The sequence below is a fragment of the Pleurodeles waltl genome, chromosome 10, assembly GCF_031143425.1.
Source record: "Pleurodeles waltl isolate 20211129_DDA chromosome 10, aPleWal1.hap1.20221129, whole genome shotgun sequence".
In the NCBI taxonomy this organism is placed as follows: Eukaryota; Metazoa; Chordata; class Amphibia; order Caudata; family Salamandridae; genus Pleurodeles; species Pleurodeles waltl.
In genome coordinates this window covers 83942957-83970191 of record NC_090449.1, presented here as the reverse complement: position 1 = coordinate 83970191, position 27235 = coordinate 83942957, and the positions used below count along the sequence as shown (strand labels likewise).

At 45.6% G+C, this 27235-nt stretch overlaps 1 protein-coding gene across 2 annotated transcripts in view; it reads left to right on the top strand.

The window, feature by feature from the left end:
• LMF1 (lipase maturation factor 1) overlaps positions 1-27235 on the top strand; it is a 981191-nt gene that overhangs the window by 281287 nt on the left and 672669 nt on the right. Inside the window, exon 4 of one of the 2 annotated variants that reach the window (XM_069209821.1) lies at positions 11633-11781. In XM_069209821.1, the coding sequence (XP_069065922.1) occupies positions 11633-11781 (149 nt within the window). Of the gene's footprint in view, positions 1-11632; positions 11782-27235 lie in introns of those variants that run through there. The other variant, XM_069209820.1, reaches the window with a different exon arrangement.

The window sequence follows — 27235 nt, the reverse complement described above, 5'->3', positions numbered from 1 at the left end:
AGTGTCCCTGGGTAGAAGTGTATGAAAGCTGGTATGTGCACGCTGGGCAATGCCAGCTTTCCATAAGAAGAGCCATAATCTTACTTGACACCCACAAGGAGTCCAAATGAATTGTAACAATTATTCAAAATCCTTGAACCACGAAGAATAGATGTTCCAGCTATTGGGCCTGAGTGGCCTTTTACCAGGGTGAACCAATAGGCATCCTCCACCCTGGGGTATAAGTAAAAACTCCTCTGCCCTTACACAGCAATGTGCTGCCATCTTCCTCAACCACCACACAGCTTGGTTAGAGGTCACAGTAGCCTTCCCCCTACAGAATGGAAATTACACTTTTCTGACCCTAAAAGCAGCAGACTAACAATATGAACCCTCTATGGTGAAGCTGCGTGATTATTTTGTTTTCTAGAGGGATAACACATGGGGTATCCTAAAAATACAGACCGGGCAACCTGGGCTAGATGCCAGAGTCGTTCACACCTTGCAGAAGACATTGGTCTAATACATAGTTACTCACAAACATTTGCCCAAGGGCCACAAAGTATGGTCTATTGTGTGACCGAGGGCCGCACTGATGCCAGCAGCGTGGCTGTAGGGGGTCCTGGTGGGTCAGGGATTGTGTAAGGTGGTTGTAGGGGAAGCAAAGCGTTTATATCTAGTGGCTGAATTCCACAATGTGAAACCAGAATACCTGGGAACAATCTCAGCTTTCCCCTTGATCAAACTGTGTGATCCTAGGCAGTCTTTTGCACTTTGCTTCTTTTTTCATCATTATGACTTATAATAGGATCTCAAAATACATGAGTTCTGAGTGTGTGCTGTACAAAACCTTTTCCTATGTTTGATTATAATGTTGTTCACATGTATTATCAACCTAGGCCTGCGCGCAAGTGACAACTGATTTTCCTCTTAGTGCACTATTGGCATTGTTGTCAGGGTGGGGAAGTAAAGTATAAATGTTTCTCAAGTCATGTTTGAAAACTGTCACTTAAACAAAATACATCTCAATGCAGTGGTATGGTGAAACGCTTCTGCATTTTAATGAAATACACTCTTGTTTAAGAAACGTAATCTTACATTTACACTTTTATTTCGATATGCCTTTAAAAATAAAGGTGTCCCTAAAGTTAAGTGGTGTGGGACGCCACCTTAGTTACTTCATGAATTCAGATAACCTGCAAATAAATGCGTGCCCGTCTCTTTAACATTTTGTTCTGATAGCTACTGCTCAGCCAGTGCTGCTGTTTACCAGGAGGGGCCGCACATAGAGGTCAAGAGGACCGCAAGTGGACCTTGGGCCGTACTTTGAGCATCACTGGTCTAATACATCCACCAATAATGAAGGGAGGGGTTCGGTGGATCTTCCCGGCCCCTGTGACCCCCTCAGTCAGTGGGCCGAGGAAGGGTGGGGTACGGCAGCTGGGTGCAGGCCTGTGCAGCCCACCCACAGTGCTTGACATGAGAAGCGCTCAGGGCTCCTAGGCCGGGGTTCCCAGGGCGGAAACAGCAGGATGGGGGCACTCTGGTCTCACGTGATGCCTTTAATAACGTGGCCAACCAATGAAGCCACTTGTTTATTCCACAGCTATTCAGCGCTAGAACGCATAGCGGATAAGTAAATAATTATCAAGTCCTTTAGTCAGATTATACTCCTTGGGCCATATGTACGAACACTTTTTCCCATAGACACAGAATGGGTAAAAACCTTTGCTACATCTGGCCCCTTATTATTATGCACTTGGGTAAGCCAGGGATAGTTCTTCTGCACAATATGTAGACCTCGCTCGGGGCGTGGAATGTCTAATGTAAAATGACAATTTCACATGATACAGTATAGCTCTGTGACCTGAGGCATTCACAGATAGGCAGGGCCACAGGAAATATTCAATTTTGCGGCCCTCGTATAATCCAAATAATTATGGATTTACCGGATGTGACGCATAGTCTACCGCCTGCTGCAAAATGTGCAGATTTCACAAGAATGTGTTTCCAGGTCAAATGGTTGAAAAGTTGCAAAAATAAACGTGCCGCACTTGGTCCTGTGGAGATACAGACCCATTGCCAAAGTTAACAGTGCTTTCACCTTTCAGCTTCTGGTGGCTGTGTTCCCCTGCAGTGGTGCAGTACTTCGGTGTCAAGAACGAGTGTGTGTGTGTGTGATATGCCGGATACTATCAGGTGTTGGTCTGTTGACTTCTCTCGGTCGTGAACGCTAACATCTCTGCCTAGCTAGGAGAGAGCTGTGCTGTCAGTGCTTAGTTTGAGCCCGTTGTTTCCGGTGCCGGTTACTGGCACTTATTTTTGAGGCCCAGGACTTACTTTTCTGCCTCAAGCATTTACTAAAATGCTTCACACAGGGAGAAAGCAGAAAGCTGCAAGAGTCAGCTGAAGGGGCAGGGAGTGTCTGTAAATGAATTCAAGAGGCCTGAGATGGCTTCAATATTACCCTGCCTCAGTATTCTGTGCTCGCACGTTTAATTGCAAGAGCCTCGAGTTTCAGAGGAGAGCTTTGGCACCGCACGTTTTTATTTACAAATTAAGCACTGCGTGCTGTGTGAAGCACGGCCCTTTATGACTGGGGTACCTTGGAATGGTGGGGGCCCCTTAATCACACCGGAAGTTGTTTGCAGCGTCAGTGGGGAGGATCTCTTTTGCTCCGGAAAATGATATGAGCTACGTTTACCCATAACTGTCTCTGCCCACCTTTCTGCTGTTTGCTCACTGTATGTTTATTGTGAAATAATAAAGGCCTCACTTTGCCTGTCAAAACATAGCTGCCGCTCGCTCGCTGCTGGGCTTCGCTGGAGACTCATTTCAATATTTGGAATGTAAACATTGGTGGGATAATAGAATGCAAACCTGCAATTTGAATAGCGGCGTCTAATGACCTCTCAAGAAAACAGCTGCCTGGTAACTCCCTCGGACAGCATCACTGTCCTGCTTTCTTGTGTGCGCCTCTGCCAAGCCCTGTGGACTGGAGGTCGCTGGTCCTTCCAGGCCCCTCAGCCAGTGTCCCGCCAGCCCAAACCATCGATGTCGCCTCTGTAGCCATTAAATCAGTACCTAGACTGCATTGTCTTGATTCCACCTCATGCCTCTGTAATCCACCACCAGGCACTCCCTGCCTCCTTATCTCACTCTTGCATGCTCCTTGCCATCTCTGCATTCTTTTTTTGTCACTGTTTTCTGTCTTTCTCTTCCTCCATCTTTCCCCCTTTTGTGTTTTTATTAGGCCTGGGCAGAGTTCACGGAGTTGCGCTACACGGAGCTCCGCAAAGTGCCCAAAAAAGTGCATTAAGTCACGCCGTTTGCGCAGATTTTTAGCATCAGGTTTTTGTCCCGCGCTGAAAAATCGGCACACTGGCAATACATAATTTGCAGAGAAACTCTAAATGAAATTGATTGTTACCCCCCTCCTATGCAGTGCAGTTCAGCCCTGTGCCCATCAGAGGTTGCACCACATAAACATAGAGCCCAATAAAAACTTTCCCCTGGTGTTCTGCAAGCAGGATGAAAGGGCCACAGAAATACTTTGTCAGTGCTTATTATGTAAAAGAATGAGTGGTGGTGCCCAAATCCCTGCTCAGAAGTCCGCTGCCGGTGCTATTACATGCCAGGATGACAAAAGCGAAGTCTTGAATCCACCTCCTGCCTCTTTAATCCACCACCAGACACACCCTGCCTCCTAATATCTTTCGTGGGGGTTCTTGTGTTCTCCCTTTGTGACTTTTTTTCCTGTCTTTCTCTTTCCCCTTGTACTTGTTTTCCCTATCTTTCTCTCAGACTGATGAGGAAATATAAGTGCTGGTCCCCAGAAATGAGTCTGGTGGGCCCCACCAGCTACCACAGGCTCAAAAGAAGCACTTCTACTCAGTATTAAGAAACACATTGTAAAAAGTATGCATATGCAGCAAGGGAGTGAAACAATGTTTGCAAGTTCAAACCCGGAAAATACAGGCAGTGAACTACCTCACGGTAAAAGACCACCACAGCATTACCAAGGATGAGGTGCCAACTTCCATGGAAACTGGAGAGGATGAGATGCATGTTCCTTGAATCTGCCTGGGAAAAAAAACAAAGATTTGTGTCCCACTGAGTAATCCTAAAGGAAGAGCAAAATTTGTTTGAACCCAGGTAAGTTAGCAACCAGAAAATCCTATAAACTGGGGCATTTCTGACGGTAGACCCAAGGGGATCCAGAATTATGGATCCCTACCTGTTTTCTTACCCAGAATGCCCTGCAGTTGTTAAAAACTGTCCTTACAAAACCTTTGTTTCCTCATAGTTTTCAAGGGTATTGGTTGCAGTTTTGGGGTAATGAGTTGGGTGGCAGCCAGGGAGCCTTACAAACACCGGGTTCTTCTGCAAATTAGAGTCCAGGCAAAATCCAGGGTGTTGTGGCTTCCATGAAATTGATCTCGTCCCTTTTTCCTAAGTAGAATGCCATGTAAATGTCAAAGTATGGGTGTGGAGGCTCTATTTTTTCTTATTTTTATATGACTCAAAACTCTTCAACTTCCAACCAATGGCAAAAGTTGTGCCATTTTGCTTTCCCATCCTTCTCCCGTTAAAAGCAGCACCCCACATCTGTGAGTGGATTTACTGCATGTGAAAGGAATGGATCGAAATTGTGACCACCAAAAGACCATGTGGACAATGCATTAATTCACTTGGCCACAGCTCGGGTCTGTGCCTGTCCGGTACAATAAGCCCCTCCAGATGTATTCAAATGTCCGTCTTGGGTCACTCTGCATTGATGCTCTTACTGCATTCTGATTTTCTCTACAATTTACTGTGATACTCTTGTTAAAATTGAAGGACACTAACTGGTTGCAAACAACATCGCAAACATTTAGAACTTATGACTATTAACTATAATACATTTTAGCAAGGGAAAATTCAACATATTAGATGGACCAGTTTTATATAGGGCCTAATTACAACTTTGGAGGAGGGTGTTAATCCGTCCCAAATGTGACAGCTATCCTGCCCACCGTATTACAAGTTCCATAGGATATAATGGACTCGTAATACGGCGGGTGGTAAATCCGTCACATTTGGGACGGATTAACACCCTCCTCCAAAGTTGTAATCAGGCCCATAGTGACTTACAAGATGACTTACCGGTCTTTGTGGATATGGAGATTACCCAACAGGAAACAGAAGCTCACACCATGGAAACTCAGGCAGCAGGATATAAGGTACATGGGTGCAACGCTGCCCCCTGCAGCGCAGTGGGTCCCCAACTCTCCAGAGGCCCCACCCCTTTAGGGGGGCTCCATTCAGCCAAAGGTCAATGAATACCTGTGGGGGAGAGGAGACTCAGAGGACCCTCATCACAGTCTGCAAGGGGTCCCCATTGTGTTATGCCACTGAAGGTACTAGAAAGATATTTCCAGACAACTATTATTTCCCCACTCAAACTTTGGCAGAGTGTTCTTTAAAACTGCAGGATGGGAGTGTTTTCTACCACAGCATTTCTTTATTGGCCGCTGTCTTCCATAAGAGTTGTTATTCTTGTTTTCTTGTTTTGGCTTAGCGCAGCTCCAAGGCCTGAGCCTGCATTTTGATTTTACCCAGCAACCTCGATTACACGAGCAGGAACCCAAATCGCAATTCCATCTCGGTTCTTTCAATTTCACCATCTTCCTTGCTCCTTCACAGTCCCTCTACATTATACATCGCAGGTCCCCTTAAATCTTAGGATAGATTGAGTTATCCCATTTTAATCGAGTTTGTAAAAAAAAAAAAATCCTAAACAAAAAAAAAATACATGTATGCACAATTAGGAGGGCTTTGGGTCAGCCATCTTCGTCTATTGGTCTGTTAAGCTGCCAATCACATTTTTCTTCCGCCTACCACATCATGCAGATGGGTTAAGAAGTCAGACCTTTCAACCGCTGGCTTCTTGTAATGAAAGTGATAGCATATTTTGCCTGGTCACGTGCACATCAGCCTAAAAAGGAGAGCACTGCAGTGCCAGGGTTGGAGGGCTAATATGTTACTTTGCCTGTGTTTCCTCTTTCTGTTCTTTATCCTTTTTTATTTTTTATGGGCGAGCACAAAGTGCTCCGTCCATTCTGTAATCTCTCTTTGGGCTTTAAACCACGCTCATGCCACATCAGTCACTTACATTGGTTCGTGGGCTTGCCTTTTAAAATCCGCTTGCTTTCATTTGTGAAAGGCATGCATACGTCATGCCTTTTCCGGTGTTTTGCCTACCTACACAGCACCGGTAAAGTACCAAAAACATACGAGGCTCGATGTTTTCAACCTGGAGTTCAGACTACTTTATCTTTTTATTTTTCCACGCAGCGCGATCGCGCTGCATTTTACATAGCGCGATCGCGCTGCTGTTTTTTTTTGCTTTACAACACTAATAGCTCTAACTCGAAACAAATGCGAGACCCGTTGCATTGAAAATGCTTGTTTAGTCATCCTGGTCTGTTTAATATACGTTTTCTGGTTGCACTAATTTAAAGCCAATTTTACATTTGCGTTGTACCTATATGAATCATATTTTCATGTGAAGTGCATTAAATAAAAAAAAAGTGTTCCCTATAGGTACATCTGCCTGCTAGGAAACATCACTACTCTATTAAAATTATATGTGATGGTTATTTTTTATAATTTTACAGTGTTATTGCAAGCATTTGGACATTACATTTAGGCGGTGGCATGTTTTCTTTTTGTCTTCTTCATTTTATTTCTTTGGTATGTCAGTGCGATAAAAATGGAACCATTGCATCAGCTTTCCAAAGCCAGACCTTTTGGTTTTGCCAGTGTTTGTTGTATATCTTTCTGATATCATTTTTTCTATTTCTTTGTACTTGTTGCTGAACTTTTCACGCTCAGGTTTAGTTTCAGGTGCATTGCTGCTGGATCTCTGAAAGTATTTTTATATCTTATTCTTATGGAATCATCGTGAGCTAGATAGAGATGTTAGCCTTGTGAATTGTTTACTTCTTTACGTGACGCTGTTGCATTAATTCTGTTGTAAAACACGTGCCACTTTGTAGACCCAGGTTGCTATTGAATATTAAATCCTGTCACCTACTGCCAGTCGCAGCTCGCCAGGGTTGCGGGGGTGGGGCGGGGTAGCGGGTGGGGGTGTGTGGCAGGGGGGTAAAGAAATTTAAATTAAAAATAAACAATTAAAAATAAAAATAAAAACTTACCTCCGTGCCGCTTCTCTCCTCCGTCTCCTCAGGCGGCAAGCAGACACAGGCTCCCAGCCTGCCCTGCAGCCAATCCTGACGCTGCTTAGAGTATTGTCAGGATTGTCTGGGAGTGCCCAGCCAGGGCGCTCCCAGGCAGACTGGGAGCCTGTGCAGGCTCTCTTCAGCCCGCAACAGTGTTGCCGGGATGGAGTGTGTCTACTTCACATGGATGTTTCGCCGGCCGGAGACGGCCGGCCAAACATGCATGTGCAGTGAGCACTCCCCTCACTGTTTATCACCACATGGCCCCGCCCCTTTCACAAGGAAGGGACAATAAACATAGTTTATTGTCCCTTCCTTGTGAAAGGTTTGCAGCTTCAGCTGCTGGGGTGGAGGGTGGCAGGGGGGGATGACGCTCCACCCCCCAAGCGGAGGACCCACCACTGCTTACTGCTGAACAGGAAAGTGTCAGGTTTAGGGTAAAAATGTCACCCAAACAGAGAGGCCTCGGAAGCACACGCGACTCCGTGATGATGGCCCCGTCATCAGGCTGATATTGCAGTCATAGGATCCTTCTGGCCAAATGTTATATATTTTTTATACACACCATTTAATGCACTCAGAAGTATAGCACACTCAGCAGTATTGAAGAGCAGGTGTTAATTTTAGGTTCACATTCCATCTGTTCTAACCAGTGCAGCCATAATTCCATGACGAAATGACCTGGTACGACCAGATCAATGCAACGTTATTTCTCATTCACAACCAGTCAGGGCCAAGTTTTAAAACATGTTTCTAATCCAACAATTCTGCTTTCCCCCTCAACCTCGGGGTTGCAGTTCAAGCCCTTTATACAAAATTCAGGCCACCATGTTTTGTGATATTGTGGGCAGCCTCTTGCTGGGCATGCTGGTATCTCAAGAGCAATGCAGTGGTCCATTCCATGAGCCCGGCTATCTAGGGCTGTACCATTTACCTGCCGTATCTTTCTTGGCGATAATGAGACCAACACAGCGGAGAACAATGTGTATCTCTTCATATCCAAATGTAAAACAATATGGAGCAAGGCCATTTTATGCTTGAGCCTCACAGATGATCCATGTACATCTGAAGGGTGCTTGTGAACCCTTCCTAGAATGTCTGTAGCACATGGCGTAGGCGTGCCATTTAATTAAGTCACCATTAGATGATGCGCAACATATCAGATACGTTTAGGAGGAGTTGTGTAGATATTTCAGCGTTATTTACTTGTCAAGTAAATGCAGGGTTGATATTTGACCGGAATCAAACAAAAGTGAGTCAAGACTGTTGTTTCCCTCTGGGCCATCAGAACATCATGCTGCCTCCTCTTCCTGGGAACCTTGATCACGCTGCCAAGCCTCTCATAAGGTGATGAAGGAGTCTGGAGTGTTAATTACTAATGAGCGATATTGAGGATTTTGGCCTCCAAAAAGTAGAAATCTGGTATGGCGTCCGGGTTTTAAGAGTGATGTTAAGGCATGGCAGAGCTGCACATATCTATACAAATGTTGATTATTTAGGGCAAATTCCAACAGGAGGTCTGTGATCGAATGCATAGTGTATGTGTTCATACTTCCCCCATGGTATAGATATTTATGCCCTCCCATCTCTTAAACCCCTGTGAGATTGGAAGTAAATTACTATTGTAACCATCCGTAGTAAGATTTTGTGCATGAGAAGGACATTCCAGCTAATACCGTTCAGCATGTTCTTCCGCAGCTGGATGATTGTGACCGTGGTGGTGGAAATGTCAGATGGGACACTCCCTTCATATAAAAGGTATAGCAGGTTTCTATCACCCATGGCCCAGCACTCAACTGAGTAAGAGGGATTAGACTGCAGACCCTATATCTAGACATTGATGACTACCAGTTGGGATGCCCTGTAATAGGACAACATATTGTGCATTTGCAGTCTGCCTTCAAAAGTGGATTGAACACACTTGTCATCACCACTCTTGGGACACCGATGTCCCTCATTAAGCTCCTCAACATAGGATCAACGAGTATAGCAAAATGTTTGGGCAAAGAAGTCAATGGTTTACTCAAGTTAACCCACTTGCCGTTGTTTTTTAATGTGCTGTGCTCAATGCCTGGAGAAAGAAAACAACTGTCCTATGGTTGATAGTGTTCTGCAGTCTGGTGTCTTGGTGGAACTCAACTAAGAAGAACCTAAGGGATTAAAGTCTCCTTTTCAAGTGTTTATACCACATATGCACTCTGAGCCACAAACAGAAAATTACAGAGAGAAGATCAACGAGGAGGCTTCTTCTGCTTGATCAGAGCTATTCCGCAGTCTTGGTGCTATTAGACTTGGGCCAAGAGGCTACTGGGTTTGTCTGCAGTTTTTGCAGTTGTGGAAGGCTGATGTTTTGGGAATGCACAGTTGACATATCTAGTCCTGTTATTGTTTCCCCACTGTGGCCATTCTTTGAATTGTCTGTCCTGATGATGATCCATCTACATTGTTACATCGGATTGAAACATCAGCTAGCTGGATGGGATGGCTTGGGAAAATCATGCAATTCTGCATTGTCACAACTGGACAGATCCATATCTAAGCAATGACAAAGGGAGTTCTAAAATGTGTTTATAATTTGGTAACTCGTGCAGATGCCAATTTTGCAACAGCCCTCTTGAGCCCGACAACCGTTACTAAATCAGATTAATTAAATAAAGATCTCCGACTCCTCATTTTTAATCTACATAAATAGGTTTAAGTCAACCACTCGGGATAATCACCTGTGTTAAACTTGTAGAAGAGAACAAAGCACAGTGGACCTGGGACCAAACTGAGAAATGAATTAAAGTTACCTTAGAGTGCGAGTAGTAGCTACTTGAAATAGTTACTTTAAATAACTCTGACTCTAGCTGCCGAATTTCTAAGGTTTTGTATGAGTAAAATCTGAACTATAACGTCCCTATAATCTTTGTTTTTGTTTTTTCAGTGATTTTGTATGTTTTTTTTTTTATTCCCAACTATAACGTCCCTGTAACTTTTGTTTTTTCAGTGAATTTATATATATAGATTTGTAGATATACATATGTATCAAAGTAAAATAAGTACCAATAAACTAGGAAACGATTTATCCTGAAGGAGCACAGAGTGCCAAAAACAAGACTCAAAAATATAAGAAGAGAATTTACCCAGAAAAATTATCATGAAAATCGAGAATTTTCAAGTAACAGAAATTTTCATTGAAACGAGCACTGAAAGGCATCCCCACTGTTTTTTAGTCTCCAAAGGCAAAGAGTGATTCAGAAGTACTCAGTCCGCAGTCCTCCGATGCATACATAATCAAGTGGGGACACAAGCATACTGTGCCAGAGAACCACTCTCCATAAGCTGATCAGAGGCCAATAAGTGTGACCTGCAAAGAATGAAAATATACTAACAAAGATGATTCTATTTATGTGGGAATTGGTGTTGGGAACATATATCTGTTTCTCCTGGACCAGGCGTGTGGCATTATAACGCATTTGAGTGTAGCAAGGCTTTTCTTAGGACCGGTAATTTGTGTCATCTCAGCTGGACAACAGCACATGCTTCATGGACAGGTATTTTATCAGGTGCGACAGGCTTCCATTTGTTATACAGTAAAGACCGTGGTAGGTGAGGATGGCATCATGTATGGCTTCTTGCTTCTAAGGAAGTTACGACTTTGCGTTGTGCCAAACTTGTGCCTCTTTTGGTAAAACAGCCTTCTGGCCTCCAGACCCTGAATAAATGTGCTTCAGAAACCCTAGAGAAGTGAGTGAAGGAAATGAAAAGCATCCTTGTCACGCCTGAGTGCATTCCTTAAACAATATCTGTCCCACAGTTGTCTGTATCCAGTGCATGCCTCGGGTTCCCCCTCCTTTCACCTTCTAGGTGGACCCCAAGGATAGGTTCCTGAGGCTGCCAGTAGTCCAGTGCATTCCTGTGGGTTGCACCTCTGTAGCCCAAACTCAATCAAGAACCGTAATGTTGGCCCAATCTAGAATGGTAGACAGGTCCACCTGCACTCACACGCTTTGTTTTGCTCCATAAGAACAGCTACATAGTGATAACGACATGAGTGTCTACCGAAACAGATGTCATCGCGCATGATCCCAACACTTTTCACCCATAGAATGCACTCATAACCCATATCCTTTCCACTAGGTACAGCAATGTTAGAGGCCATGCATTGTATCCCTAGATCCTCTTCCCTCCTATACGGCATAGTCGCAGCAACCAAAGTGAGGATAAGAGCATCACAGTGAATGCGTTGTGGTCTCCACGTAGGCCACAATGCAATTCATCATTCTCCCCCCATGGAATGTGGTACCCATCAGTCAAGGTGCTTCAGCGCGTCCCTTGGGTTGTTGAGTTGAGCCATTAAATATAGAAATCGATAGCACTTGACTACCAACAGCACTGCAGTACGCATCATACTTCTTCAGTCGTTGTTGCTCTTCTTCCTTTTCTAGGGTCAGATACTCTGCTTCTGGAAACAGGATTTTTGGGAATCTTCCTGTGCCCCCTCTGGACGCTCTCGCCACTGCCTGAACATACCCAGCCATCTCGCATCGTCATCTGGGGATTTCTGTGGCTTATTTTTAGACTCATGTTTGGAGCGGTAAGTGGACTTTTAAGTATTCTTCATTTTTGAGGTTAGGGATATTGTTGGGGATTGGGGACATGTCTGTGAACTGGGTGCCAGATAGTACTGAAGAAGGAAGGAACATAGGTACCTAATGGGTCAAGTTCCTGAACCCAAGCCCTTTGGTGCAGTCAAACCTAACTTTGATGAGGATCTGCTAGTAAATGGGTCTATAATGTAAACAATACAAAGATCTGCCATTGGGTTGATGTCCCAAATGAGAGGAAAATTGAGGTTGCACGTAGACAAACATGAAGTATCATTTTACGTTATACTATGTTGCATATTTCTTTAATAGCTGAACATCTGCTGTTTCCATAGTCTCTTGGTGCTGTTCAGTGTCTTCAAGAACCTAACAATGTGTTGTGTCTATTGAATGCACTTCTCTAGACGTCAGTCTCACACCCTCCCATCAGAGCTCATATTTGTCTGTTGATATATCTGTAGCCCCTGCGTGCTCTCTACGGTTTGGTCAGAGCGGTATCTTCCGGGGGATATCCCACCCCCAGATCTTGAGTTTTAACCGCTGTGCGACCCCCACTCATAAAAACAAAAAGCTTTTGCAGACATTTCCCAACTACTGCAGCTGGTGGGAAAAGCTAGAAAATCAAAATTGAGATACAAAATGGACCCCCTATTTCCGGGTCCAGTGTGTTATTTCCAAGTCTGGGGCCCAAAACCCATGATGGCAGTAACTGGGAGGAAGACAAAGCCCAGATCATTAACCCCAGCCTTGGTATCTCCCCATATGACGGTCACCAGTAGGTAGTTATAGTTAGGACCTAGTTTCCATAGGGAAAGCGTTTTTTGTTTTATCAATAACCTTGGTGCTGTTTGAAGAATCCTTATGAAATTTTCAATACAAGTAAGCCAGTCAGTTTAGCTGCTGTCTTGAAAGTTTCAGGGTGATTCATCAAGCAGGGGCAAAGGGGGTATCTGAAACTCATTTTACCTATGCAATTTCAAATTCAGATTTTAGACCCGACTACAGCCCGAAGTGCTGGACGGAATGACACCTGATTTGGCAGAAAGCTAGCTCGTGCTCCAGAAACCATGCTTTTTGTGATTTGATGTAAATCTGTTCAGTAGTTTTAGAGTTATTAAAGGAAAAAGACATTTGTAAATCTAGGGACGCAAGGCCTCAACTGACCCTCCAGTCACCGTTGTGAAATCTGATTTGTTGCCAACACTTCAACCAGCAAGTGTTGGCAGTCATTTTGGACTCAGCTGAGCCCCCCTAATAAAGTAACTATAGCTCGCTCCCTCGACATGCACAGCTAATGACTCCGCATATTACTTCATTGTTGACATTTACTATGGCATCATAGATGTTATCACTGCACCATTTGGAAATAAGTTATTGATGAGAAAACTGTGTGCGAGTTATAGTTACCTTAGGGCACGAGTTATAGTTTTACAGATATATTACTTCATATTTATACCATGGTGGTCACCACTGCGTAGTTATAGTTAGGACCTATTTACCGTAGGAAGAGCCTTTTGTGCTTTGCTAATATCTTGGGTGCCTTTGACAAATCTTTACAAAACTTTCCAAACAAAACGTTAATCTGCCTCAGATCCCTCCTTGAAAGTCCTGAGGGCGATCCATCAAGCGGTAACCAAAGGGGCCTTCCTAAACACAGTTTCCCCATGCAATTTCCCTAGGGATTTTTGAACAGCACTAAAGGGTGTAAAAGAAAGACTCTGACAGTAATTTTTGTTCTTGACGGAAGCAGTGGGTATTGATTTGACAAAGCAAATAGGCTTGGTTGGTATAATTATGTGGTTAGCATTTAGGAAGCCCTCAAATGGCTTGTTTTGTATGTTATGATCCCTCGACAAAGCCAATAAGCTTGTCCTCATACAATGATGTGATGGTCCTTTAGAAAGCCAGTGGTTTGCCTTGTATGTTAATATGATCACTTTTGACAAAGCTAATAGGCTTGCCATTTATGTATTTATGTGGTGACCCCTTGTGAAAGCCAATAAGCTTGATAATTTAAAATTACACCCCTTTATATTGTAATGAACACTCTGATTGGCAGGTCGTGAGTGGGGGAGATGTTGGGCACCTGTGGGGGTTGGGCACAGTGCCTGGTTGTAGGCCATGCTCTGTATCCAACTCGATGCATACACGACAATGGGCATCCTAATTGCCATTAAAAAAACAAGCTTATATCGTCACACATCATGTAACTTATGTCATGTTCATTGACATATTTAATGACATCTGAAATGACATAATTGATAACAACAATATTCATGGTAGGGGCACGAGTTATAGTTACTTGAGGTAACTTTAACTGGTGAATGTCAGTGTTTGTTTTATTTAAAATGAAAGCGGACATAGTCACTTAACTATAACATCACTTTAACCTTTGGTTTTGTCACTGTATATCTATTTATATATATTCAATGAAAAAAACAAAGGTTAATTTGGCGATATAGTAAGGCGACTGTGTCAGTAAAAATTAACATTTGGAACTCAAAATGTCACTGAAATTCACTAGTCACAGATTTAGTATGAGTGGTTCAAAATGTTACATTTGAACTGACATAAATATCCCATTACTAGACAAACTCCCACGTTCACGTAACCCACAGACACCCACCCAACTTTTTTTTTGTCCCACAGTGATCTTCTGGTAATCTTGCATACATTTTGCCGTACTCCTGCAAATTTCCGCACTGAGTACTGAAGAAAACCGCAAGTCCACAGCAATGCAGAAAACATTTTTTTCACTTTGACCTCAGGGGTGCCCCTCAGAGAACCTACCCTGCCCCTTTATATGTTGTTTTGTTTTTATTTGCAGGACTTGGGGATTGAGTCCCCGAGTATTAAAATGACAGCTGCAACAATTCTCTGGTGCAGCCAGCCAATCATAGCCCTAGGATTCAGGTAATCAGTATGCTTCATTTGCCTTTAGTACCTCGGTACTCCTTCGGTAGTTGCGTTGCTAGGTAGCTATACATTTTCAAGCTTAATTTTTGTCAAACGGCTAAATGGATTTACACCAAATCATAGGAGTACACTTTCTGCATAAAGATATAACTTTCTACCAAATATGGTATAATTCCATTCAGCCGTTTTGGCTGCAGCATTGTCTAAATTTCCAATAGAAAATTGCTTGGGGGGGGAACACATTTTGGCTGTGCTCCTTTTTCTCGCACCCCCCATTGACGGATCACCCCGAAACGTTCCAGGAAGAAGCTGTGATGGATGAATTTTTTTGTGGAAAGTTTAGTGAAGGTTCGTCACACGGTGCCGAGCACCATCGCACCCAACAACCACCCCGCCGATGCTGGAGCAAAGTTACAGAAGACCAGCTTACCAACACCCTCTCCCAGAACCCTCCCCCTGACCCCACCGACCCAGACACCGCCGCACACAACCTCACTCTGTGGATCAACGATTGCGCCAACACCCTCGCGCCAATCAAGAAACCCACTGACAACCAAACCAGAAAAAAAGCCACCTGGTTCACCGACGAGCTCCTAAACTCCAAACGCGACTGCCGGAAGCTAAAAAAGAAATGGCTCCTCAAACGCACACCCGACAGCCTCACAGCCCACAAAGACGCCACCCGCAAGCACCACCAACTCATCAGACAGGCCAAACGATCCCATTTCAAAGACCGCCTGGACAACAATGCACACGACAGCAAAGAGCTCTTCAGCATCGTGAAAGAACTCTCCAACCCCAGCGCCAACGTCAACGACATCCCTCCATCCCAAGAACTCTGCAATGCACTGTCCACCTTTTTCCACCGGAAGATCACCGACATCCACGACAGCTTCAACGCCACCCCCATGCTAGACCCCACCTGCACAAACCACCTGACGTCCTGGACCAACGTCAACGACACAGAGACACGCAAGATCATGAACTCCATCCACTCAGGATCTCCGTCAGACCCCTACCCCCACTACGTATACAACAAAGCCGGCTCCACCATCACCCCCCAACTACGGAAGGTCATCAACATCTCCTTCGAAACAGTGACATTCACGGAAAGATGGAAACACGCCGAAATCCGCACCCTCCTCGAGAAGCCCAAAGCAGACCCCAACGACCTCAAGAACTTCCGACCCATCTCCCTACTCCCTTTCCCAGCGAAGGTGATTGAAAAAATCGTCAACACACAACTAACCAGCCACCTCGAAGACAACGACATCCTGGACCCCTCCTTGTCTGGCTTCAGACGAAACCACAGCACTGAGACCGCCCTTCTCGCCGCCACAGACGACATCAGACGCCAAATGGACAACGGCGAAACATCAGCCCTCATCCTCCTGGACCTATCTGCCGCCTTCGACACAGTCTGCCACCGCACCCTGAAATCACGCCTCCAAGAAATCGGAATTCAAGGAAAAGCCCTCAACTGGATCATCTCATTCCTCTCAGGCAGAACCCAGAGAGTCCGCCTCCCCCCCTTCCGCTCCGAAGCCACTGACATCATCTGCGGCGTCACCCAAGGCTCATCCCTCAGCCCGACGCTGTTCAACATATACATGGCCCCCCTCGCACAAGTGGCCCGACAACACAACCTCAACATTCTCACCTACGCCGACGACACCCAGCTCATCCTTTCACTCACCAAAGACCCGCGCACCGCCAAAACCAACCTCCACGAGGGAATGAAATCCATCGCCGAATGGATGAGAAGCAACCGTCTGAAACTGAACTCGGACAAGACGGAGGTCCTCATCCTCGGACCCACCCCCTCCGCCTGGGACGACTCCTGGTGGCCTACCGCACTAGGAACCCCACCGACACCGACTGACCACGCTCGCAATCTGGGCTTCATCCTCGACTCCTCCCTCACCTTGTCTAAACAGATCAACACAGTCTCCTCCCCCTGCTACAACACACTCCGCATGCTACGTAGAATCTACAAGTGGATCCTGACAGAAACCAGAAAAACTGTGACACAGGCCCTCGTCAGCAGCAGGCTGGACTATGGCAACGCACTCTACACAGCCATCCCAGCAAAAGACCTACTATGCCTCCAACGCATCTAAAACGCCTCCGCCCGGCTGATCCTCAACGTACCCCACCGCAGCCACATCTCCCACCACCTGAGAAACCTCCACTGGCTCCCCGTGGACAAGAGGATCACTTTCAAGCTTCTTACCCACGCTCACAAAGCACTCCACGACACCGGACCAACCTACCTGAACAACAGACTCAGCTTCTACACCCCCACCCGTCAGCTCCGCTCCACTAACCTCGCCCTCGCAGTCGTCCCCCGCATCCGAAGAAAGACCTCCGCCGGCAGATCCTCCTCTACCTCGCCGCCAAAACTTGGAACTCCCTCCCCACCAACCTACGACAGACCCAAGACCTACTCACCTTCAGAAGACTCCTCAAGACTTGGCTCTGCGATCAGTAACAGGCCCCCCCCCCCCCCAGCGCCTTGAAACCCTCACAGGTACGTAGAGCGCTTTATAAATCCAATGATTGATTGATTTATTGATTGCCAACGTTATTAGCAAACCAAAATATTCCATTTCCTAAGTAAATGTAGTCTTAACTATAACCACACAGTGACAACTGCCACTACGTAATTTACACACACATATTCATATATATATATATATATATATATATATATATATATATATATATATATATATATATAAATATTTACTATAAATCTGACTTTGTATGTATGTGTTCATTTATACCTGTATTTGATTATTATATGTACGCAAGACCATAAGTATAGGTTAGATTTAAATATATTAAGCACACACTTGCATTGAAAGTTAGTTGGAAAAACGAATGTGTGTGGCAAGGTGCAGTGTGTGTTTATCTTTTTCTTGTCGCCCCCTGTTAGGTTTATCTGCTGCTGTGATGGACCACAAAAGAACAATGGGGTAGTACAAATAGAGTCTGAGCACAGGCTCCATCTGGCACTCTTTAGAAACGCCACTAAGGAGCAGTAGAGAACACCCAGAGATGAATGGATAAGAACATTCTTCTAGAAGAAGTAGTAGAGGCAAAGCCTGAATGAATTCTGAAAGGCTGCATTAGGGTTGCGTGAGAACAGTTGTGGTATCTTCAGTGCTTAATTTGAACCAGTGGTTTCCAGAGCTCGGCACTGGCACTTAATTGTCAACACTGACATTTATGACAGTTCGCCACATGATGGTGCTGTTTGTCTAATTTAGAGAGGAGCACAACAGTTGTTTATTAATTCAATGTACCTTAAAATGGCTAATACCTGCTGCCTAAGCCATTATAACTTGGGGGCCTAGAATAGTCTGAATTGTCACACTTGGAGGAGTGTGATGCATAATTGATGTGTTAATGCTGCTATTGACAGTGATGGAAAGGGCAATAGGTAGTGCAAGCTGCAGTGACCTCCTGATGAGTGCCCTGGCACTTATGTTTTTCACAAACTAAGCACTTGGTACCTTCCTGTTAAATTAATGAGTCTCCTGGGATGTGGGACACAGAGGCAGCCCAGTCTCGGAGGTATATGGCTCTTGAGAGAGGTAGGGGTCAGGCAAGGAGCCTAGGGGAGGGCACATGAGCGCAATAGGGATGCTTACAGAACTGGTAGATAGAACCTCCTCCCAGAAGAGGTAGATACCGTGTCTGTATGAATTCTGAAAGGCCTCTGTGGGACTGTAGAGTGCAGTGGTATCTGGTATACAGGGGTACAGCAGGATGTCTCAGGGCATCTACATGGTGTTATAAATCAGGGAACAGGTAGTACGGATGGCCTGGTTTTCTTTGGCTAGCTTCACATGTTTGGGGTTTTAACCGAGGTGCTGCTTGACCTGGGTGGGCTCCCCCATGTGGCCAGCGGCCCGTGTAGCTGCAGTGCTGCTCTCGGGAGCAGTGGGGGTCTATACGCCCGGAGCTGTGCAGTAGGACACAGTCATCCTCGAGGGATTAACCCATGTCGGGTGGAATAGTAGTCCTTTTTGTGGACATATTATACTTAACGTACAGACTTCCTGGCTTTAGACACTGTTAGTGTGCTGTAGTGCTTGAAAGTGCAATCGGGTGTACTCTGAGCGCTGTAAGCTATACATTTTTACCTAAAACATTTTAAACGCCTTGAAATCAGCAGGGCAGCTCGACGATGATCATTTCACTACGGACTGATTGTGTTCTTTTCCAGCAACTCGTGGTCTTCCTGATATTTTCTTTTTTTTTTTTGTTTAATTATGACAGAGATTCACGAAAGGAAAGTGAGCAGAAGAAACCCTGGGGTCCTTCCCAAAGTGGACAGGGTAGCCTAGCGATGTAAAAAACAGCCAGCTCTTTGCCCTCCTGCCTCTGCTGTGGGCCTCCAGCTCGCCCCCTCTGGCCCGACGGTCCTGGACAGGCCCGGGCAGCTCCCTCTGTGCCCCCTGTGGAGGGGACATAGCCCTCCCCACCTGTCTCCACGCACCAGCTCGGCACCGTGTTACTTCTCACAGTTTCTTTTTCCCACATGTATTTGCTTTCTTTGGATGGTGTTGTCTTGTTTGTGTTTTTTAAGCGGTTAGGTTTACGCACGGACCAGACAGGCTGTGTTTAGTGTCTTGTTTTGGGTATTCCAAGCTTGGCAGGTGTGAGAAATGAGGGGCCCGGGCGGTGGGCGGAGCACAGCTCAGCAGCCTTTTCGAGGCGCTCATTACGGCTGAAGAATGTTAAGACTGCTTTGAGGGCACTGTCCCAAACTATTGGGAATGTCCCGGCTCCCGGTTGGACATTTTGACCTTTGTTAGGCCAGTGAGTTCTTGTATTCATATTATTGTCCCCTAACAATTTTCATACTGAGGATCCAGGATCAGATTCTTCGCTTGTCCTGTTGTGCAGCAAACTGTTTTATTTGGAAGTGGACCCCCTTGCTTGCCGTAGTCTCCGAGGTGCAGTCCTTTCTGCCCCAAGGGGATTGGTCACGGTTTTTGCACAGCATGCATAGGTTCAGCTTGTGTCTTTTTCAGGTCTGGCTTTCGAGGCAGCTTTACTTATTTTCCAGGAATATTGTTTTTTCCCCAAACATTATACATAGTATACACGTATAGAAGGGCTTTTGACCAGAGGGCTTTATCCATTGGTTTGTTAAACTGTCATTCACATTTTGCTTTCACGCACTGCAGCATGTAGCCATGGGCCATCCCACTTTCCCCATTGGCTCCCTTCACTTTGTGTGACTATACAAAGCCTGCCCACGTTGTTCAGATCCGCCTAACAATAGTCCCTTTGTCTTCAGCAATAAAGCTGATTTAAATCCTGTTTTTATTTTATGTATTGTTATAGTAGCATATTAAATTTTAATATCAACTATTTTTTGCCTGCACTTTGGATGCTCAGTTAGATAACGATTTAATTTCCGTCTCTCTTTTCAAATAATGAAGTGTTCAAGTTACACCGTTTCTGCCTGCGATGCACATGCTTAGTTCGGTGACAGCTAATCCTTGTGTTCTACCCAAAGAATAAAGTGAGTCGTAGAACTGAAAGCCGTGCCATTTATAAAAAATCAGTAGGAAAACAGGACATGAATGAATGTTTTCTTATTTATCTTTTTAACGCAGGCATATGAAGGCCATGTTTAGGTGGCTGTATGTTTTTAAAAACTTTTTGTAGCATGTGCTTGCCATAAACATATAAGAAAAAAAGGAACACTTGCACAGCATGCCAAAGGAAGACCTCTTGGCCAATGCTTGTTTCTCGTTGTTCTTTAGTCCCATTGCAGTCAGCAGTTTTCTCCTGCCCATGTGGCTCCTTTTTAGGAGCGAGATTAAAGCGCTCCGTCCCGTGTTGTAATCTCTCTTTGGGTTTCAAACCACGCCCATGTCATGTCAACCTCTTTCATTGGTTCTTGGGCTTGCCTTTTAAAATCTGCGTGCTTTCATTAGTGAAAGGCATGCATACGTCATGCCTTTTCCAGTGTTTAGCCCTCCTCGACTACAACGACCAAGTACTGAAAACATGCGAGGCTCCATGTTTTCTGTCCGGTTTCTGGACTACTTTTTCTTTTTTTTCATAGCGCAATCTCGCTGGGTTTAAGTTCGACCCTGTTACATAGTTAGTTGCACTTTTGCCGGTTACGTAGATTATTGCACTTTTGCCGATAGGTTTCACTACGAGTGAACTTTTATTTCCCTTTGTGTGTCTGCTTTGCACTGATGGTGGCCGTCAGCTCGCTTATGTGAAACGTTTACTTTTCAGTTTATGTGGCAAGAAAAGTCCAGTTAGTTATGTGAAATTGTTTTATTTTCATTTTCAATTTATGTGGCAAGAAACGTCCTGTTAGGAGTTTACAATGCTAATTGCTGTAGCTCAAGCAATCGCGAGACCCATTGCATTACAAATGGTTGTTATAGATTCGGGCTACCCTTATATCACTGTTACTACAGACAGATTTGATCTGCATTTTCTGAGGCTTGCCCCTCTCGTCAACTAATAGGTTAACCCACCTTCATTGTTTTTCACCCTATTGCGGCAGCTACTTAATACTGTTTGCTAGTTTAAATTATTTTGCGCTGTTTGCTCCGACCCTGCATGTGTATGCCACAATATGGAGCACAAAACTATTGTGTTACCAACAAGGGAGTAGCCAGCAAATTAAAATACCCCCACTTTGAAGTAAAGCTCTTATGGCAACAAGAAAGTGAAGCAAGATATTGCGACCCTCCCCTGTAGAGCTGGCTTCTCTCTTCCATCTAAGCATCTAAGCATCTATCCATTCATCTTTTCATCTTTCCTTCCGCCCGCTGATAATCACCATTTCATCTTTACATTCTGTCATCCATTCAGTCTGTCACAAATCCATCCGCCTATCCATATCCCAAACTATCCATCTGTCTTCAAATCTATCCATCAAATATATCCATCCTTTCCCTCAGTCATCCATCCTTTTGTTTATCCATTCCCCTTTCATCTGTTCATTCATCCCTCCATTCATCCTTTCAGTCATCATACTTTCGCTCTCACATCCACCCTTTCATTCATCCATCCATCCTCTCACTCCAACCATTCATCCTCCCTTTCACTCATTCACCCTCCCTTTCACTCATTCACCCATCCTTCCACTGAGAAATTCATTATTTTACTCATCCATCTGCCCTTTGACCTATCCATCCATTTATCTTTCCCTCAGCATCCATCTTTTCACTCACTCATCCATCCACCATTTCACACATTTTTCCATCCATTCACCCTTTCACTCATCCATCCGTCCACCCCTTAATGTAGCCATTCATCAACCCTTCCTTTCACTCATCTGTTCATTTTTTCACAGACCCACCCTTACATCCATCTTTCACTAATCCGTCCTTTCACTAGTCATCCATCCATCCTTTCACTCCGTCCATCCATCCACTCATCATTCCATCCATATACCCTTTCACTAGCCGAGCCATCCTTTCACTCACTCAGTCAGCCACTCATGCCTTCGTCATCGATCCATCCACCTTTTCACTCATCCACCCACACTCCATTTCACTCATCAATCTGTCCATCCTCCCTATCACTTCTCCGTCCTTACATCCATCCTTTCACTTATTCACCCATGCATCTATCCACCCACCTTTTCACTTACCCATCCTTCCACCATTCACTCATATCCATTTACCCTTTCAGTTTTCATCCATCCTTTCACTCATTCATTCATCCATTCACCCATCTGCCCACCCTTACATCCAGTCATCCATCTTTCCTCCCTTTTGCTCATTCATTCATTCTTTCACTCATCCATCCTTACATCCATCTTTTCACTCATCATCCATCCTTTCCTTCATCCATCAATCCACCTTTTCAACCTGTCTGTCCATTCAGCCTTTCACTCATCCATCCACAATCCATTTACCCTTTTACTCATCCATCCTTTCACTCACTCATCCATCCTTTCATCACCCCACCATCCACCCTTCACACACCCATCCATCAATTCATCCATCCTTCCTTAGCCATCCATCTTTAAATTAATACTTTCACTCATGCATTTATCCATCAACCCCTTTCACTCACCCATCCATTTCACTGACACATCTATCCATCCATCCATCCAATCACTCACCTTCCATCCCTTTCGTGTTGTGAATATTTGATGCTGAGATGCAAACAGAAGAGGCCCATTAAAACCACACACCCCAGTCGTGGCTCGTGCTGCATGGAAGGGGCGGGGCAGCGCGGGGGGAGGGCTCCAGTAGGAATAAAAATGAAATAAAAATAAATAAATAAAAACACACTTCGCTCCTCGCCGCTCCTCCTCTCCGTCGCTGCAGGCAGACACAGGCTCCCAGCCTGCCTGCGGCCAATTCTGACGCAGCTGCGGGAGCGCCCAGCAACTGGATTGCAAATACTTGTCAGAAACTGTTATTTCATCATAATTATGGAATGAGCAGGAGGCAGGATCGTCTCACAGAAAGAATGCAAGAAGTCCTGGAAATGTAGATAACTATACATAAACATTCTGCTAATTTTCCTATTTTCCTAAAGTCACGCTTCTGTTTGCCATCATTGAAAGCGAGGCTAGTCTTTACTAAGAGATGCAGGAAGAGTGCAGATGTACTCCCTCAAAAAACATGGCGAGTGGGCCCAGGGAGCCATGGACCAGCATGCATGTTAATATGGAGCCTTTATCCAAGTCTGATTATGTAATATATCAGTGTGTGTCGTGATAGTCATACGCAAGGAAGAATTAATATTCAAGGCAACAGGAATACATGGCTGTGTTTTTCTCAACCGCATGTTCTGTATCAAAGAGAGTTTAACAGTAGACTTGAATGACCACGTAGGACCAAACTGTATGAAGGAAATCGCCAGTTTCGCTACAACATCTGAGACATGTAAGGTTGGAATTATGGTGTATTTTCCGTAGACGGTGTGGGAATAAATGCATCGTGCAATATCAAAATTAAACCAGCAGGTATCTGGTAGACATCGAAACTTCTTTAGGTGCCGTACAGGTGAATACCCCTTCTTCTTCAGTGAGGGCTCCCCATCTGCCCCCCTCGCTTCTCTTAATGTGTGAACGGTGCCTGTGGTCTGATGACCGAGGAGATGCAACCTCCTGTATTTGAGAAATGTTTAGTGCATTGTCGCTGGCCACCACTGTGAACTATCTGTCAAAATCTGGATGTCATTAACATTTTGTTAGGAAGCCACTGAAAACATTGCTATTCCCTTCTGCCTACACAACTTGAACTTCAGTCTCAGCGTCGGTTATTTTGAGCGCCAAGAGACCCATAAGTGCACACAAGCACTTTGTAAGAGGAAAACAAGCAAAAATTGCTTTATTTGATGTGACTCATGCACGCTTCTGCCCCGTCTTGCATTTTATGAGTATGATCATTTATTTCATTACTTGTAGTTTTTTCTGGTAGACTTTCATTAAGTTTTAAAGAAGCCCAACCGTTGCTCAAATTACCTTTCATTGGAACCATTAAAACATGTTTCTTCGCTTTGCCTTCATCTTACCTACTCTGTATTTTTTCAGTCGGTAGAGTGCAAATCTCTCTATTTTCATGAACCTGGTTTATCCTCCGTGTTCCTTATTCTTTTAGTGCGTTGCTGTATGAGTGCTGTATCCCCGTGCTCCCCTCACAACCCTGGGATTAAATGTTGACCACCATCATCATCTTTGGCCGGCCCTCTTCATCCTACAGGTGGATTTATTACAATCAAGAACTGTTCAAAGCATTTACCTGAGTCCAGGGCGAGGTCATGATTTCAGAATATTCCTAAGGGCTAGCGGGAAATGAAACCACCTAGCCCAGCAACCTAGCCCCATTAGTTTGCCACAAGGCTTTTTTATAAGGTTCTTTGTTGAAACTCGTGTTCTCCTAGTTCAGAGCTGACAAACCTCACCTGAAAGCACTAGTACATATGGTACCAGGAGAATGCATACCTTATCTAATGGAGGTTTACAGCTGGAGTTCACCCGCCATGACTCGTGAAAAGATGCATATGAGAGTGCTTGAAGGCCAGGGTGTGAGACAGAGAATCACTTGTGAGAAAGAGGTGAAGAATCGCTTTCAGGTGAGTATCTGAGACTAATAGTTGCTTGCAGGTGAGGGTATGAGACAGAGAATCACTTTCAGGTGAGGGTGTGAGAAAGAGGTGAAGAATCGCTTTTAGGTGAGTATCTGAGACAGATAATTGCTTGGATGGAAGGGAGTGAGACAGAGAATCACTTGCAGATGACTGTGTGAGAAATAGGGGAAGAATTGCCTGTCAGTGTGGGACAGAGAATCGCTTGGAGAGGAGGGTGTGAGACAGAGAATCGCTTGCAGGTGAGGGTGTGAGACAGAGAATCGCTTGGAGGGGAGGGTGTGAGACAGAGAATCGCTTGGAGAGGAGGGTGTGAGACAGAGAATCGCTTGGAGGGGAGGGTGTGAGACAGAGAATCGCTTGGAGGGGAGGGTGTGAGACAGAACCGCTTGCAGGTGAGGGTGTGAGAGAGATAATCGCTTGCAGGTGAGGGTGTGAGACAAAGAATCGCTTGCACGTGAGGGTGTGAGACAGAGAATCGCTTGGAGGGGAGGGTGTGAGACAGAGAATCGCTTGGAGGGGAGGGTGTGAGACAGAGAATCGCTTGGAGAGGAGGGTGTGAGACAGAGAATCGCTTGCAGGTGAGGGTGTGAGACAGAGAATCACTTTCAGGTGAGGGTGTGAGAAAGAGGTGAAGAATCGCTTTTAGGTGAGTATCTGAGACAGATAATTGCTTGGATGGAAGGGAGTGAGACAGAGAATCACTTGCAGATGACTGTGTGAGAAATAGGGGAAGAATTGCCTGTCAGTGTGGGACAGAGAATCGCTTGGAGAGGAGGGTGTGAGACAGAGAATCGCTTGCAGGTGAGGGTGTGAGACAGAGAATCGCTTGGAGGGGAGGGTGTGAGACAGAGAATCGCTTGGAGAGGAGGGTGTGAGACAGAGAATCGCTTGCAGGTGAGGGTGTGAGACAGAGAATCGCTTGGAGGGGAGGGTGTGAGACAGAGAATCGCTTGGAGGTGAGGGTGGTGGACAGAGAATCGCTTGGAGGGGAGGGTGTGAGACAGAGAATCGCTTGGAGAGGAGGGTGTGAGACAGAGAATCGCTTGCAGGTGAGGGTGTGAGACAGAGAATCGCTTGGAGGGGAGGGTGTGAGACAGAGAATCGCTTGGAGGGGAGGGTGTGAGACAGAGAATCGCTTGGAGGGGAGGGTGTGAGACAGAGAATCGCTTGCACGTGAGGGTGTGAGACAGAACCGCTTGCAGGTGAGGGTGTGAGAGAGATAATCGCTTGCAGGTGAGGGTGTGAGACAAAGAATCGCTTGCACGTGAGGGTGTGAGACAGAGAATCGCTTGGAGGGGAGGGTGTGAGACAGAGAATCGCTTGGAGGTGAGGGTGGTGGACAGAGAATCGCTTGGAGGGGAGGGTGTGAGCCAGAGAATCGCTTGGAGGTGAGGGTGCGAGACAGAACCGCTTGCAGGTGAGGGTGTGAGAGAGATAATCGCTTGCAGGTGAGGGTGTGAGACAAAGAATCGCTTGCACGTGAGGGTGTGAGACAGAGAATCGCTTGGAGGGGAGGGTGTGAGACAGAGAATCGCTTGGAGGTGAGGGTGGTGGACAGAGAATCGCTTGGAGGTGAGGGTGTGAGACAGAGAATCGCTTGGAGGTGAGGCTGCGAGACAGAACTGCTTGCAGGTGAGGGTGTGAGAGAGAGAATCGCTTGCAGGTGAGGGTGTGAGACAAAGAATCGCTTGCACGTGAGGGTGTGAGACAGAGAATTGCTTGGAGGGGAGGGTGTGAGACAGAGAATCGCTTGGAGGTGAGGGTGGTGGACAGAGAATCGCTTGGAGGGGAGGGTGTGAGCCAGAGAATCGCTTGGAGGTGAGGGTGCGAGACAGAACCGCTTGCAGGTGAGGGTGTGAGAGAGATAATCGCTTGCAGGTGAGGGTGTGAGACAAAGAATCGCTTGCACGTGAGGGTGTGAGACAGAGAATCGCTTGGAGGGGAGGGTGTGAGACAGAGAATCGCTTGGAGGTGAGGGTGGTGGACAGAGAATCGCTTGGAGGGGAGGGTGTGAGCCAGAGAATCGCTTGGAGGTGAGGCTGCGAGACAGAACTGCTTGCAGGTGAGGGTGTGAGAGAGAGAATCGCTTGCAGGTGAGGGTGTGAGACAGAGATTTGCTTGCAGGGGAGGGTGTGAGATTGAGAATCGCATGCAGGTCAGGGTGCAAGATTGAGAATCGCCTGGAGGTGAGGTTGCAAGACAGGGGATGAATTACTTGCACGGCGAGGGTGTGAGACAGGGGAAAAACACTTGCAAGCGAGGGTGCAAAAATGAATCGCTTGCAGGTGAGGCCGTGAGATGGGGGAAACAATCACTTGCAAGCGAGGGTGCAAGAATGAATCGCTTGCAGGTGGGGGCTGAAGACAGAGGGGAAGAATCGCATGCTAGCGGTGTAAAATAGCCTACTGGGCCTGTGTGAAGCCTACA